General features: G+C 41.1%; 1 protein-coding gene across 3 annotated transcripts in view; it reads left to right on the forward strand.

The window, feature by feature from the left end:
• LOC115237566 (protein groucho-like) overlaps positions 1-15,554 on the forward strand; it is a 24,919-nt gene that overhangs the window by 2,845 nt on the left and 6,520 nt on the right. Inside the window, exons 2-7 of one of the 3 annotated variants that reach the window (XM_029810694.1) lie at positions 5,825-5,922; positions 6,539-6,602; positions 8,253-8,309; positions 9,544-9,681; positions 11,355-11,640; positions 12,881-12,906. In XM_029810694.1, coding sequence (XP_029666554.1) covers positions 5,825-5,922; positions 6,539-6,602; positions 8,253-8,309; positions 9,544-9,681; positions 11,355-11,640; positions 12,881-12,906 — 669 coding nt within the window. The remainder of the gene's footprint in view (positions 1-5,824; positions 5,923-6,538; positions 6,603-8,252; positions 8,310-9,543; positions 9,682-11,354; positions 11,641-12,880; positions 12,907-15,554) is intronic. The other 2 variants (XM_029810696.1, XM_029810695.1) reach the window with 2 other exon arrangements.

Consider the following 15,554-nt stretch of genomic DNA (forward strand, 5'->3'; position numbering starts at 1 on the left):
CCTCTCCCATCTCTGCCGTCCGGCGGGGTGAAAAAAAAAAGTCAAACGGAAAAGTGGGAAAAATAGACACACACGGAAAAAAAAAGCCACGTCGCGTAAAAATGGATTTGCCCTCCCGTTGCTGTCGCGCGGCGATAACGAACCGCCCTGGAAGATTTCCAAAGCGGGCGCACCCGATATATCCGAGGCTCCGCAACAGATTTCCCTTCATCGAGAAATTTCTCTCAAATAAAGCGTTAACCTTATTCTCTCGTCGTCTTGAAAGTACATATTAGCATTAAGCGGCGAGGCGGCTGAGCTTTGCTCCTCGGATGAGACTCTTGAGAGAAGATGGGATTATTCACGGATGATTGGTCAATTTAAACAATAATGTCTATTTATATATTTTTTTTATGCGCATTAAAGATATTAAAAGGAAAAGGATAAAAATATATATATATCTACTCACACAACACATATTTCTTTTTCGTTCGTGCCATTTTTGTTTGTACTAAATGCTTTCACAAACGCGCGCGTGCGGTGATAATCTCATTAGTGTTCCGCCAACGACGACACGGACCGATCTCCCGTTGTAATTATTTCCCGGCGTGACGCGAGAAGGAAGAGACGGGAACAAAATTGAAATCGAGACGAGAGAGAGAGAGAGAGAGAGAGACAGACAGAATGATAGAGAGAGAGGGGGAGGGAGGGAGAGAGATGGCGAAATGATATCGTTCCCGCACCGCGAAATTTGCGGGCCGCGCGGGCTCGCGCGCACTTCCGCAGAACCGCAATATGCATTGGTAATTACACCGCGATGAATTACACCGCGGAATGAGCGAAGCCTGTTACGTGCAATTGGTGCGAGCATTATAAATCTCGTCACGTGCAAACAGTTGGCCACCTCGTCTCTCCGATCTCTCTTTCTTTCATTAACATTCGTCCGACGAAAATCTCAGACGAAACTTCCGCAAACGACGAGGCTCGACGTGCGTCATAATCGTTTTTTTTTTTTTTTTTTTTTTTTTAACACGACCCACATTCTACGACTTTAATCTATTATTACGCGCAGTGACGCGCAACGTGGACGCTCAATTAAATCTCGACGCGGACGATACGCTTTCAATTTCCGAAGAATGTCGCCGCTATGTAATCCATGCCCAAGATCGAGTCACGTATTTATATGACAGTGACAAATTTACTAATAATCGGGGAACGCCCGCGACCGACGCTCTCGATTAATTCGCGCCACGTGACCCGAATCGCGAAGGGACGAAAATAGAGGTTAACGAGTAATGTAAGTCGCTGACAGTTACTTATCTCTATCGCAGTCAAACTATCGAACGACTCGGCGCTTTTGGATGTCGTCGTCCTCGCCGACGCTTTCGATCTGCGGCGACGATTGCTGTCCCTTCTTGGCATCGTCGTCGTCGTCGTCGTCGTCGTCGTTGACGCTCCGGTGCTTGACCGAGTTGACACAGGCGGTGGTTATTGGCACTCTGCAGGGCCGCCAGGGCTGTTTACGTACAAGCTGTACAAATATTATTTCCGGGCAAACCGGCCCGTCGATCATTACGAAACCCCAGGCGGAAAGTTTCAACGGATACCCCTCGTCGCGCTCCCTCGCCCTCTCCCTTTTGTACACACACATATATACATACGCGTGCGCGCACACAGAATTCTTATTGTAACGTTCAGTCCTTTAAACCGACTGTCTTACGTCCCATGGAACGGCTGGCCCTTAGAAATTAGATCTATTGCCTAGATTGACTCGAGGGCTTTCGAGGTTTTGTATTTAGAAATATATCTATATATCTTATTGATCTTTGTCAAGCCGATTATACGTTCGCACACACACCTTGCGATAAAGAGATTGACACATCTCACAATATATCATTAGTTGATATAAATTTCATAAAGGAGTAACGTTCATGATTCGACACATTTGCCATACGCGATACGTATTAATTTTTAATGATAAACTAAAGCTGCTTGTATTTTGGCAGTTGATTATAAGTTTGAGCATTGAGCTCAAAATAAATATAAACAGTAACAATAATTACAAACACGTCTAGTATGTTATTCGTATTTAATCTTACATTCGTATTTCATACACGTATGATGCAATAAATAGAGATAAATCGAGAACCATATGAATGCATGTACATAATACAAGAGATAAAATTCCTAGCCTGGTTTTAGATTTTTCATTCATCGAAATTATTAATGCTGACATTACGAAAAAATACAAATCTAGGAATATCGTAGAATTTCTTCGGTCTTTAAAAAAAAATGTGACAGCTGATATATAGACATATATCAATGTACATGTTATTTAATAAAGCGAATATTTATAGAACAAACGAAATTAAAGGCATCATTAAACATAAAGAAGCTCGTTTATGATTTTTACAGGTACACGATCCGACATAGAAAAAGATAATATGAAATTTTTTCGATGAAAAAAATTTAACGCTAATGGATAATATGTAGATTACGTAGGTTACCATTTTCATGATCTGTGAATAAAAAAACATATATTAAAATAATAGAAATTCTTAATAAACATTTTATCTTTCAACAATATATATATATATAGGTGTTATTCTAATCCTTTTTAATCTTACGTGTATCGCGTATATGTGCTCTCTCTCTCTCTCTCTCTCTTTTTCTTTCTCTTTCTCTTTCTCGTATCTATCTTCATTTAAATCGAGAGATTGATTCTCGGCTTTAAGCCATACTAATGGCATGGCTACTTCTTTTGGTAAGCTTTTATAATTCTATCTCAACGTTATACATTACTTCATTCAAGGTTTAAAGGGTATCATGTATATATATATATATACAGGCATATCTCACACACGCACACATACATACAAAGTATAGAGATCCTTTTAAATATAAAAAAAATTAAATATTTTGAAATACTTAGAGTAGTATAAGATCTGAATATAATCGAAAACTGTTGAAAGAGAGAATTAGCAAGAACTGTCTATGCAAAAAGAAGACAGTTTTAATATAATCCTGCTTTTATATCTACCTCTCCATTTTACAATATATATCACATCAAGTTTTTTGTCATATCTTTTTTATGCCTGTTATTTTTACTACCTTGCTATCTGGCTCCTATCGTGCCGAGATGTAATAAAATTTCTCTCTCTCTCTCTCTCTCATCATTGAGTTTATGATTAATTAGTATAACAGAGCAGAGGAATTTCTCGAGTACGCTAAGATTTCTATCGTCGAAGACGTAGCCTTGTCGAGATCCCGCGAAGATGCATTTAGCTATTCAATTAATCGTTACTAATCAATCTGGAAGAACGTCGCTCTGATCGAGATCATAATTCGATTCATGATTTAATTGACGACATCTTCCAATTTAACATCTAGAGTCATCAGATAAGAAGTAATAAATGCTCGCCCGACTGTTCAAACCGCTCTCTCACTGACGAGCTTTCTGAAATGTATTTTAAAGCTGGAAAATATTGACATTATGCTATGTGTGTAGCGATTCGTAAACATAATTAGACGATGATGACACAATAAATAAGAAACGTTTCGGGACACGCAGTGCACATGTGAATGATGCAAAATCGGACTGATGTTAATTGCAACCGTTAATTTAGTCATAAAATAATATTTTTAGCTTTATCTCGGAAAGTTTCGCTCTCTTTTATTAATCCCAAATACATAATTAAAAGAAAAACCTTACATTAACGCAATAACGTGGATTGTAAATGGTTGTAAAGAGAAACTTGGCGATAAAAAAAAAAAATAAATAAATATGATCGAGCACGAGGAACGTTGCAAACTGAATTGCGAAAATTTCGCCTCGAGAATTAGCGACACTTTACTAAGAGGAGATTGACCTTGTCGCGCGAGCGTTACCAACGTTGCATTGGCTGCCGTCTCACACGAAAAGGAAAGAAGAAGAGTTGCAACCGTGTGTACGCACATGTGACGCGCGACTTGACACGTGTAACTTCGGCGGGCCGGGCGAGCGCGCGCACGCGCTTTATATCCCGTGTGCACTGTTCACAATAATGAGGAGTTTGCACAGACCGGGATCCCGACGTTCTTCAAACAGCGAGAGCAACGACAAACAGCCCTATATGGACGGATGGACAAACACGATGTATGCGTTCGTGTTCGTGCTCGGCTCGCTAGCTCGCTCGCTCGCTCGTTCGTTCGCGTCCACGTCGTCGGATCGGCGCTAACCTGATGCGAACGCGACGCCGAGTACCTTTACCGCTACGAGAGAGCGAGCCGAGGCTCTCTTTACCCTTCTCGCCGCCGCTGCGGAAACTATCGACCATCACCCTCGCTCAACAAGCACCATAAGCGATATGCTGGCTAACATTTGCCGGGCTAAGCACACAAATACGATACAGTGCTGTTTGCCCGGCGCGCCAGTGGTGCTCGATCGTGTCACCGGATACCATCGGCAGTGCCGCGTTTATAACGGTTTCATTCTCGTCTCGGGGATCGCGGAGAAGATTTATGAATGATCGGACCGAGGCGATACGATGTTACGAGATCGCTAAATCCTCACAAATGGGAAAGAGAGAGAGAGAGAGAGAGAGAGAGAAACGCATCGAGCACGGCAACGTGCGGCATGTGCCATCCTGGCGCATCCTGGCGTGACGGTCGGGTCAGCTGGTCGGTGGTTTGCGAACTATCTCAATTTGCCTAAGCCGCAACCACGGCGACCACGAAAACCGCAACTTCCCTCGTCGTGGCCACCTTTGGCCGCCTCGCACCCTCCCTTCCTCCTGTCCGCAATTCCTCTCTTCCTCTCGCCGCAACCTCCATCCGACTATCCGTTTCCTCTCCGTTTACCTATATATGTATATCTTCCTTTCTTCTCACGCTCGCGCCTGTTGTTGTTGTCCTCTCGAAATCGGCGTGTTCTCCATTCTCGTCGGTTTCGAGAATTTAGCGAGTACTTTTGGTCGTGCAACCTTCGACCGCGCGCTAACTATAGAGATTGAAACGGAAAGGTTGATCTTTGACCTCTTTTCTCCTCCATTCTCGGGTAGCGAACGTCGTCGAAACGTTTTGTTTTGGAATCAAGTATTCATTCATTGTGTTAAGTTCAACGTATGTCATTAGCTCGGATCGAGAAGTCGTACGATGTTATCCTTACGTGGCGTGATGCCGTGTAGACAAATATCATCACGTCGCTCGCCGTGATGTAATTTACGGATTCGCCGAAGGACGCGGATGTACGCGTATACATACCGTCGTTAACGATATACATATATTTATGCGCCTATATACATATACATACACACGCACACACATGCGCGCGCGTGCGCGTATTCATACACGACGAAGCGCAGGCTCATAGTTTCGGTTGTAGCGGGTTATCCTCGCGGACACCGCAAACATGTAATTAACACTTGCTCTCTCTCCGCGCGCGCGCGCGCGGAGTCAGAGGGAGAGAGAGAGAGAGAGAAAGAGTCGTTGTTGCAGCATGGCTCACATGGGCCGAGAGATCGCAACCGACAATTGCCGAACGGGGTCTCGGCCTCGTGTAATCGCGTATACACGTGTCTATATAGTTGTGTGCGTCTACATCTACCATCGTCCACCCTCGCCCCCTTCCCTACAATCTGTCGTGGACCTCATATCACTTTCGCTCGCACGGCAGCACCCCTGCCCTTTCGCGGTCGAACAGCTGTACGGAGTTAATTATTCGGGTCGGGAGGACGTAGATCTCGAGAGCTGGCCACGCGCGAATCGATCCGCCGACGTTTCTAGGACACGATCGATATATCTATATGTATATTGCGCTAGATCAAGTTCGCGACTAACACGAGATTTTCTCTTTCTTTGTCCGTAGGGTCCGCCGCAGCCTGGTCAGTCATTCAAGTTCACGATCGGCGAATCCTGCGACAGGATCAAGGAGGAATTCAACTTCTTGCAAGCGCAATATCACACGTGAGTATTGGACGTTCTTATCGTAATCTTATCGATTTCGGGAAACTGTCCGTTCGTCACTCGAGAAACAGGTACGCGAGCATATTTTTCTGTTCACGCGCCGCGAGTTCATTCTCTCTTTCCTTCTTGTTTTTCTTCTATTTTCGTCCGACGCGGAAGCGCGCGTAAGGATGTAGCGAGTCGTATCGCGAGAGAAAGAAAGAAAAAAAAATGATCTGGGAACAAGCGCAGCTGCACGCCATCCTATACAACGTGGTTGTGCGCCGGATACGTAATGGCTGCTCGCGAATATACGAACTCGAGCTTCGAGTTTCACGAATACCGGCAAGACGGGTCTTGCATTTTTCAGCAGCAGCGCCAGCAGCTCGCGGATCGAAACTTTTCTCGTTGCTCGACACGCGGACGGTTCTTCCTCTTATTCTTTTTTTTTTTTTTTTTTTTTCTCCTACGCAGAGCATATTCCATTCGTAAAGAGAACGCGGTTTTCGCGATTCGCGGTTTTTCTCTCTTACTCTGGATTCTCTCTGTTTCGCCAGCTTATTCGAGCATGTCTCCTCGACTGGACTGTTTTCGCATGCGTTTCACGACACACGTCCCTCACTCTTTCTTTCCGCAGGTTGAAGCTAGAGTGCGAGAAATTGGCTACCGAGAAGATCGAGATTCAGCGACACTACGTGATGGTGAGTACGATTATTGCTATGTCGTAAAGTCGTAAAGTTAGTCGTGTCGGTTAGATGTCGTAACATTTTCCTCGATTACCTCTGTGTTCCCTTCCTTTCTCTCTCTCTTCCTCTCCGTTTCTCTCCCCATCTTCTATATCCAGAATAATCATGCTCGCTCGACCGCTAAACCGCCTCGGCTTCTTAGCATTAATTGCATCCTCCAATCGAGAGCCGGCACCGAGCTTTACATTAGCTCGTTACGTTGCGCGTAGCGTAGTCGGATATACTATAGATATAGATAATACATACATATATATCCATATATATGCGTTTGTGCGCACCTACCGTGCATAGCTAATGACTCCAAGAGCCAGTGGCTCTCATCGAATTAGGCTACAACGCGCTGTCACGCACGTTTAATGACGAAGTATGTAATACGCTTGTGAGGTCGCGACAGCGGTCTATGGCTCATTAATATTCGAGCATCTCCTCTCCTCGTCATCGACTCACTACCAAGTGGATAATCTTCTACGACACGACAGGCAAAAAAAAAATAAGCATACCGCAACGCAGTTATTTATGGATTTTCGAGTGCCGTGAGAGAGAAAAATATCGTATCTTCTCGTGTTCGTAGCAGTTTGCTTTTTCTTTTCTCATGACGGAAGTGTTAAAAAAGTATGAGCGCTATTAAAGATGATGGCAAATTTAAATTTAATGTTTAAATATATTAATGTTTTGATAGTAAAAGTGCATGCTGTACTTATTTAAATCGACAACATTTTCAAAATCGCGTAGCGACGTCTATAACCTTTCCGTATTACGTTGTGTTATCCTTTTAATTATCTCTCTTTATTGAGCGAAGCGATAATTAAATCGAAAGCGCGCAAATTTTACGCCCCTAATTGTCGACTCATCGTTATGGTTTTAATTCGCCGCCGCGTTTTCTCATCGACCTATAATCAACGTGGAGGCGCGGGCCACTAGTTTAAACGCAATTATTCTCTGCTTAGTCCATTTGATACACGAATGCTTTTTCTTCTCCCGGATAGCCGCCGTATCTTCTCGTTAAGGAAATGTTAAAAACGTTGTTGCATCATCCGCCGTAAAGAACGTTATTGCTACCGGTCCGTTAGCGTGCACTTCATCCCCCGGATACTCGTTTCCAGCATCCACCCTCTCCTCTTCTCCGCCTCCTCGCTGTGTCTATCTCCTGGATGAAATAACTTACTTACGGCGCAATTAATTCGCTCGTGTAATTACCGGGCTAATGGCTCGTAAAATTAAGAACCTGTAACCCGGCCAATGCGCGTTTACATGCGTTCATCTCCTCGTTTCGTATTACTCACGGGCTCCCGCGTGCGCTCTCTCTCTCTCTCTCTCTCTTTTTCTGCATCTGCAACTGCAACCGGCCTCTCAAGTACACTCAGCCGGCAGTTCTCGAGTGCATTATCGCGATTAACGATAATTAATAACGCGTTATCGCGCGTGATTGAAACTGCGTTGGCGTAACTCCCGCTGGACCATTCGCGAGAAATCTCTCTGCGATGAAATCGCCGTCCTCGAAAAAATTATTCCCATTTCTGACAAAATAAATGTAAATTGATTGACACACATTGACACATCGTGATTAATTAATGAAGTATATAACAAGAAATTTTTCTGTTGCAGTATTACGAGATGTCATACGGCCTGAACGTCGAGATGCACAAGCATGTGAGTCTGAATGTGAGAATTTTCATTTCGCTTTGATACTATTTCGTCGCCAACAAAACTTTTCATTTTTCTAAACGTAATCGTGAATGTTTTTTTTTTCTTTTTATATATATTTTCTCTTGTTTATAACATATTCTTGTTATCCGAGTTATGCTATCATTACAAATTGCATGTATGCATCTCTATGTTACTATCCATCATTAGGTATATTTCAATTTTTTATCGTGTATAGTAATTTTTTCAATTCTATTCTTCAACTACATTCTATTATTACATTATGCTTCATTTATATATTCTGCGCTATATTTTTCAATTCTACTTATCTTTCGCTAATAATAAATTTATGTTTTTTATATACTCGGATATTTTTTCCTATGTGCTAGTAGCTATAAGATAAATTTATCTATTTGTCTATTACTCCACGTCTGGCGAAGCCTTACGTTGTACCTCTTGGCAAGGTTCAAAGAACCGCGAAGGTATCTCAAAATTCTCATGGTGAACTGTCGAATTGTCGTCGCATCGCGTCGGTGGGAAGGGGCTTGGCTTCGTAAATACGTCTCATTATTCCTGCATCTTATGCTACGCGTCGCTCGCGAATGCTTTATTCTCGGAATGTACGCGCGCGCATACATGCACGGTAACCTAAGCATCGGCCTGAAGACGGTGTGCGGACGCGACGAAAATAGAGGAACGAACGTCTTGTTGACAGCAGATCGTCCCCCGGTCAGAGAAATGTGTAGCCAGCCTCGCTCGTTACTCGCGCGTTTAAGGCGACGAGGCGTTAGGCGGTCATCGCCGTCGTCGTCTTGACTCGCGCTTTCATTATTCACTCGGGACAGCGTTTCTCCATTCGGCATGTAGCCGGGGGGAGGCTGAGGCTGGACCTAAACTATTACTCGCGCGTGATGTGTCCAACATTCTATCTCGTTTCCGAGAATTCTAATCCGTTTGTCGAGCCCAACGGCTAAACACATTCGCGATACATCAAAGATATTCGAGAGATTCGGAGAGAGAATCTCTTTACATGCGTCTTCATTTTTATTAATCTTAAACATTGCGGCGTGTACTTTAAAAATAATAAATATTAAATTGTTAGATTATTATTGCACTAACGCACATATTAAAAAATATGTATATATTCTACTAAATTATATTAAATACATGTTTTTAATATGTTATAATTAATTATTTGATATTTTATTGCACTTTTATGTCATGCACGGGAATGTGTATTTTGCATTTGCAGATGGAGATATCAAAGAGACTGAACGCTATTATCGCCCAAATTCTACCATTTCTCTCTCAAGAACATCAGCAGCAAGTCGCCTCTGCCGTTGAAAGAGCAAAGCAGATTACGGTGACTGAATTAAATAACATTGTAGGAGTAAGTACATGAGCGGTAAAACAAGCATACGGAAAGAGGGAGAGAGAGAGAGTATGCGAGCTGACTCCCCGAGTGTTTTTTAAATTTTCCAACACAAAAGCGATTTGGCGCATATCCTTTTATTTCGGTGGCTATTTCATAACTGTTATACGTTAATGTTTTTCACGGCTTCCAATGCCGGACTCTTTTCTTCATTTCGCAGTGCGAGTCCGTATTCGCACGACGATAAGCGCAATTGCGTACGCGATCGAAACGCGAGATTGGAATTCAATAGACGTGTCGCGTATAATTGAGTTCCAAGTTGATTCTCACGCGCATGATTTGAATAACTCCACAACCTCGTGGCCTCGTTGCTATCGTCCAAACAAACGTCCACGTTGAAAAAAAAAAACTGTTATTTAATCTCGAAACGTCGTCATTGTGCAAGCGAATCAATGTACAAAACTCTGATTAAGCCATAAGCAAAATTACGTTTCTTTCTTGGCATCGCCAAAAGCATTTATTTTAAAATCCTAATATAATGTTCGTTGCATTTATATATATATATATTGACGTATCATATTTTAACGTATCTTTATTCATATTCATATTTTTATTGAAGTATTTACATACTTCGATAAAGTAAAGCGAAAACATTTTTACCTTATCGTGGTTTCACGGATATATTTAATCGAGACGTCGTCTTTGATGACAGAGTGAAAGCGCAAAAGAATAATCGCTCGGACAAGGTCATTGCGACGCAAACCGCAATCTCGCCAATCTGTCATTACGCGACGCGCGTCGCTGTTACGCGAAATATAATTAGCAGTGCTAGTGTGTTATGGCCTGTCGAGAGGGGTTCGTGGCGAAGGGATTCGTACGACGGGGAAAGTACGGGATGGCGTGGTGGTGGGGTACGCAAAACGCGGTGGGAAAGGGTGCGGCGCCGACCGAAGGGACAATGAAGGCAAATAGACAGAAGCGCTAACCCTCATGAATATGTATTATTCGGTAAACAGAGGTTGAATCAATATTTCGTTTAATAACACCGCGCGAGGAACGTATAGTCCTCCAACCCCCTCATTTCCCACCATCCCACCCTTTCATCTTCCTCCCGCTCGCCCCGAGGCAAAACGCGATGATGATGGCGTGATTCCGATCCTCTCTTCCCGCTATTTTCTCCGCTCCTCATCCCCTCACCCCTCTCCCCTTCCACCGCTTCGCTACACGTTGCGCGTATTATTCACGGCGCGTTAAACCTCGTTTGGGACTATTACGTTTCATTTCACGCGCCGGGAACGAATACCGCGATTTTCAACGTGTATCTTGTCCGCGAGAGTCGCGCGATTTTTCGATGTTGCGATCGCACAGATAACACGCGAGTTTTTCCTCTGCTGTATGGGTGGAATAGAATCCTATTTTAAATATTATCTATATATGTTTTGCGAAAATAAATATAGCAATATTTATTATATCCTAAACATTCTGACTCTGACTCTCTCTCGCTCTCTTTCTATTTTCTTTCATATAATAATACATTGTCGCGCGCGCTCATAATGAAGTTCCTCGAGTTAAATTTGATAGCACATTGTCAGTGTTAATTTACCTTTCTGGTGAGCCTTTGCCATACAACAAAACCACACAAGTATACACACGATCGATTTATGGATGTTATTTTACGTACGCGGTTACAGCAACAGAGGCAAGACATACCGCGGCTTCTTCAGCAAATGCACGCTCAGCAACTACCACCGGCGGCAGCGATAGCCGCTCATCCGGGTCTACCTGGACTTCCCGGATTGGGGCCACCTGCCGGGCTTCCGGTGCCGACTTCCGCGTCCGCGGCTTTGCTCGGCCTCGGCCTGACACCCGGGGCGGTCGCCGCGAACCAAGGCGCGACCGCCGCCGCGCATTCCCTGTCGATGCTTGGCAAGCCGGATATGCATCGCGGTCAGCCGGATGATCTCAAGAGCAATGGCGGTAAGTCTCCACTCTGTACTGACTATATCTATCTTCGATATCTATCTATGCAGCCGTACGTGATTGCGTATACCGGGTGATCAGAAAATTCTCAACTTTTATTTCTAATTGTTTTACAAAATTCGCGATTTTTTACTCATTAATGTTACTTGGTACTATTTATAGCTTTCTGCGATTAGAAAAGATATATGGTATCTCGCATTAATTTTGTTTCGCTTAAGTAATCGAGTATCGATAAGATTTCGTTATTTATGTATTTCTATCTCTCGCAATTTATAAATAGAAAAATCTAATAAGAATAACAAAGACGTACGATTGTAATTAGCACAGTTTCGAATTTATCTCCTTTATTTTATTTTTCCTAATTTATTTTGTGAAATATATATCATGAGCATACGACGAATTTATATGTATATTACTATGAAAATTTTTGTTATACAACGGTATTTGGTGCCTATGCATAATACCGGTACTATTAAAGATTTTTTTTAGCGCGACAATTTTTTTTTGTAACAGTAGAGAGTATCATGCGAGATATACCGATATACAACTGATGGCGAAATTATTTTAAAGTCCTGCGATTTTTTTAACGTATATTCATACACGAAAGCAAGTTGTCTACCGATCGTTATATAATCGCGAAGATCGGCGAAAGTGTAAAGAAAAAAATTAATATATATATACATACATTTATAGTCGATTCTCGACGATCCCCCTCTCCCTTTTTCTCACCCGGAGAAATCCGGGAAATGTTCAAAGCGCTTTATTACGGGTATCCGCTTTCGACGGAGCGGGCGTGTTTGCGTCACCCCGTTAGCGGACGCGCTAACGGCGGTTTTCAGCGAAAAGCGCGCATAAATATGCATGAAGATCATTTATATGGGCACTTCCCTCCCTCCTCTAGATAGCTACTGACCGCCGTTTTACGACGCGGCTCGTTATTAACGGTTTATCGATGCGCGATACTTGATATTCGATCGTCCTCAATATTCCCGCGCGATCTTCGTATCTTATCATTCTTTTAGACATATATTTATATGTATAATAATTCTCTGAAGAATTTCGTTTTTTTTTCAATTAAAATATTTATTATTAGATACAATATTAGATACATTAAGGAAAAAAGGGAGGAGGAGATTCTAATTAGCGGTCTGGTATATTTATGCGGAAAAACCTATGTTTAGTTAAACTAGTTAAATTTGCAACAAACATTACTATATGTACATTTCTTTTCTTTCAGGTCTAAGTTCGACGGAAGAGAGACACGTGAGTAGCATATTTTCCTATTTTATTACAATATAAATTATTTAACTTGCACTATGGGAACATTATGAATCTCAATGAGATTACGAATGCGAACGATTCTTATATTAACAGCGTAAATGATCATTATTGCTTATTTATTTATGTTTCAATGTACGTATAGTTAGCTAAAATATGTTTACATATACATATATGCGTACATCGCGTACAGCGAAATATATTACTTTCACGAAATGCAGTAAGAAGTTTTTACGAATGTTTCGTTCACTTTAAAAAGATCTGGAGACTTTGAAGGCATCCTCTTCACATGTTTCACAGTCGAGAATAAAATTTATTTTACAGCGGCACAATATACATATACATGCATAAATAAAAATACAAATTTATTGCATTTGATGTAAATGAAAATTAAATGATTTTAATTTAGAAAACACAATTATATGTAAATATATGTTATACATTATATATATTTAGAAAATTGTGGAATAAATATAATATAGCAAAATAAAATATTAAAATGGTAATTATATAATATAATTCATACCAAATATAATAAATTTATATTTTTATTTATGCGCGTGAATAAATAAATATGCTAAGAATAAATTTTTATTCTAGCTATTGTATAACATAACCGAAGAAGTGAGATGCGGAAAGCCTTACAAAATCTTCTAAAAGTTGACGGAACATTTACAATGACTATGCTGCACTTTGTGAAAGTAATATATTTTGTTATTCGATGTACATATATATGAAACGCGTACGGCTTCTACAATGTACAATGCACTCAACCGAGTGGCACTTATTGCGGCCTCGTGTATTACACGCACATTACGCGCGCGTAACTTGACTCGCACGCGCGTCAAGAGTGCAATGAGCGCCGCTCCAACGTACCTAACGCTTACGAGTGCGTGCTACATATTACAATTTATACTTTTAACGCGCCTACGGGCGCGAGGAGAGGCGTGTAAAGTGGCGAAAATGTAGGAGGCAAAAAATTGCAGTACGTATTATTTTTTTTACCGAGTTATTTGCGTTATTAAAAGTAACTTATATTTCTTCCTTTAATCGCGATTTTGCTGGAGAAATGAGTTCCTTCAATTTCTTTCCGCTTATATTATAATTAATCGTCGTAAAAAAGCAAAACGGTGAGATACGATAAGATTTTTCACATGTAAGGATAATATACTGTCGACTAATCGATTAATCTAGAAATTACGTCCGAGTTTTCAAAAACGGACGCGTTCTTCCTCTCGAGGTAACATCGCGCGTCTACATCTCAAAGTCTCGCCGTGTCGCCGAAAAGGTCGAGGAAAAGGAAGGCGAGAAAGAATAACATGGGGGGGATTATTTAACTTGCACTATGGGAACATTATGAATCTCAATGAGATTACGAATGCGAACGATTCTTATATTAACAGCGTAAATGATCATTATTGCTTATTTATTTATGTTTCAATGTACGTATAGTTAGCTAAAATATGTTTACATATACATATATGCGTACATCGCGTACAGCGAAATATATTACTTTCACGAAATGCAGTAAGAAGTTTTTACGAATGTTTCGTTCACTTTAAAAAGATCTGGAGACTTTGAAGGCATCCTCTTCACATGTTTCACAGTCGAGAATAAAATTTATTTTACAGCGGCACAATATACATATACATGCATAAATAAAAATACAAATTTATTGCATTTGATGTAAATGAAAATTAAATGATTTTAATTTAGAAAACACAATTATATGTAAATATATGTTATACATTATATATATTTAGAAAATTGTGGAATAAATATAATATAGCAAAATAAAATATTAAAATGGTAATTATATAATATAATTCATACCAAATATAATAAATTTATATTTTTATTTATGCGCGTGAATAAATAAATATGCTAAGAATAAATTTTTATTCTAGCTATTGTATAACATAACCGAAGAAGTGAGATGCGGAAAGCCTTACAAAATCTTCTAAAAGTTGACGGAACATTTACAATGACTATGCTGCACTTTGTGAAAGTAATATATTTTGTTATTCGATGTACATATATATGAAACGCGTACGGCTTCTACAATGTACAATGCACTCAACCGAGTGGCACTTATTGCGGCCTCGTGTATTACACGCACATTACGCGCGCGTAACTTGACTCGCACGCGCGTCAAGAGTGCAATGAGCGCCGCTCCAACGTACCTAACGCTTACGAGTGCGTGCTACATATTACAATTTATACTTTTAACGCGCCTACGGGCGCGAGGAGAGGCGTGTAAAGTGGCGAAAATGTAGGAGGCAAAAAATTGCAGTACGTATTATTTTTTTTACCGAGTTATTTGCGTTATTAAAAGTAACTTATATTTCTTCCTTTAATCGCGATTTTGCTGGAGAAATGAGTTCCTTCAATTTCTTTCCGCTTATATTATAATTAATCGTCGTAAAAAAGCAAAACGGTGAGATACGATAAGATTTTTCACATGTAAGGATAATATACTGTCGACTAATCGATTAATCTAGAAATTACGTCCGAGTTTTCAAAAACGGACGCGTTCTTCCTCTCGAGGTAACATCGCGCGTCTACATCTCAAAGTCTCGCCGTGTCGCCGAAAAGGTCGAGGAAAAGGAAGGCGAGAAAGAATAACATGGGGG

This window comes from Formica exsecta, unplaced genomic scaffold (assembly GCF_003651465.1).
Source record: "Formica exsecta isolate Colony F162 unplaced genomic scaffold, ASM365146v1 scaffold3, whole genome shotgun sequence".
Taxonomy (NCBI): domain Eukaryota; kingdom Metazoa; phylum Arthropoda; class Insecta; order Hymenoptera; family Formicidae; genus Formica; species Formica exsecta.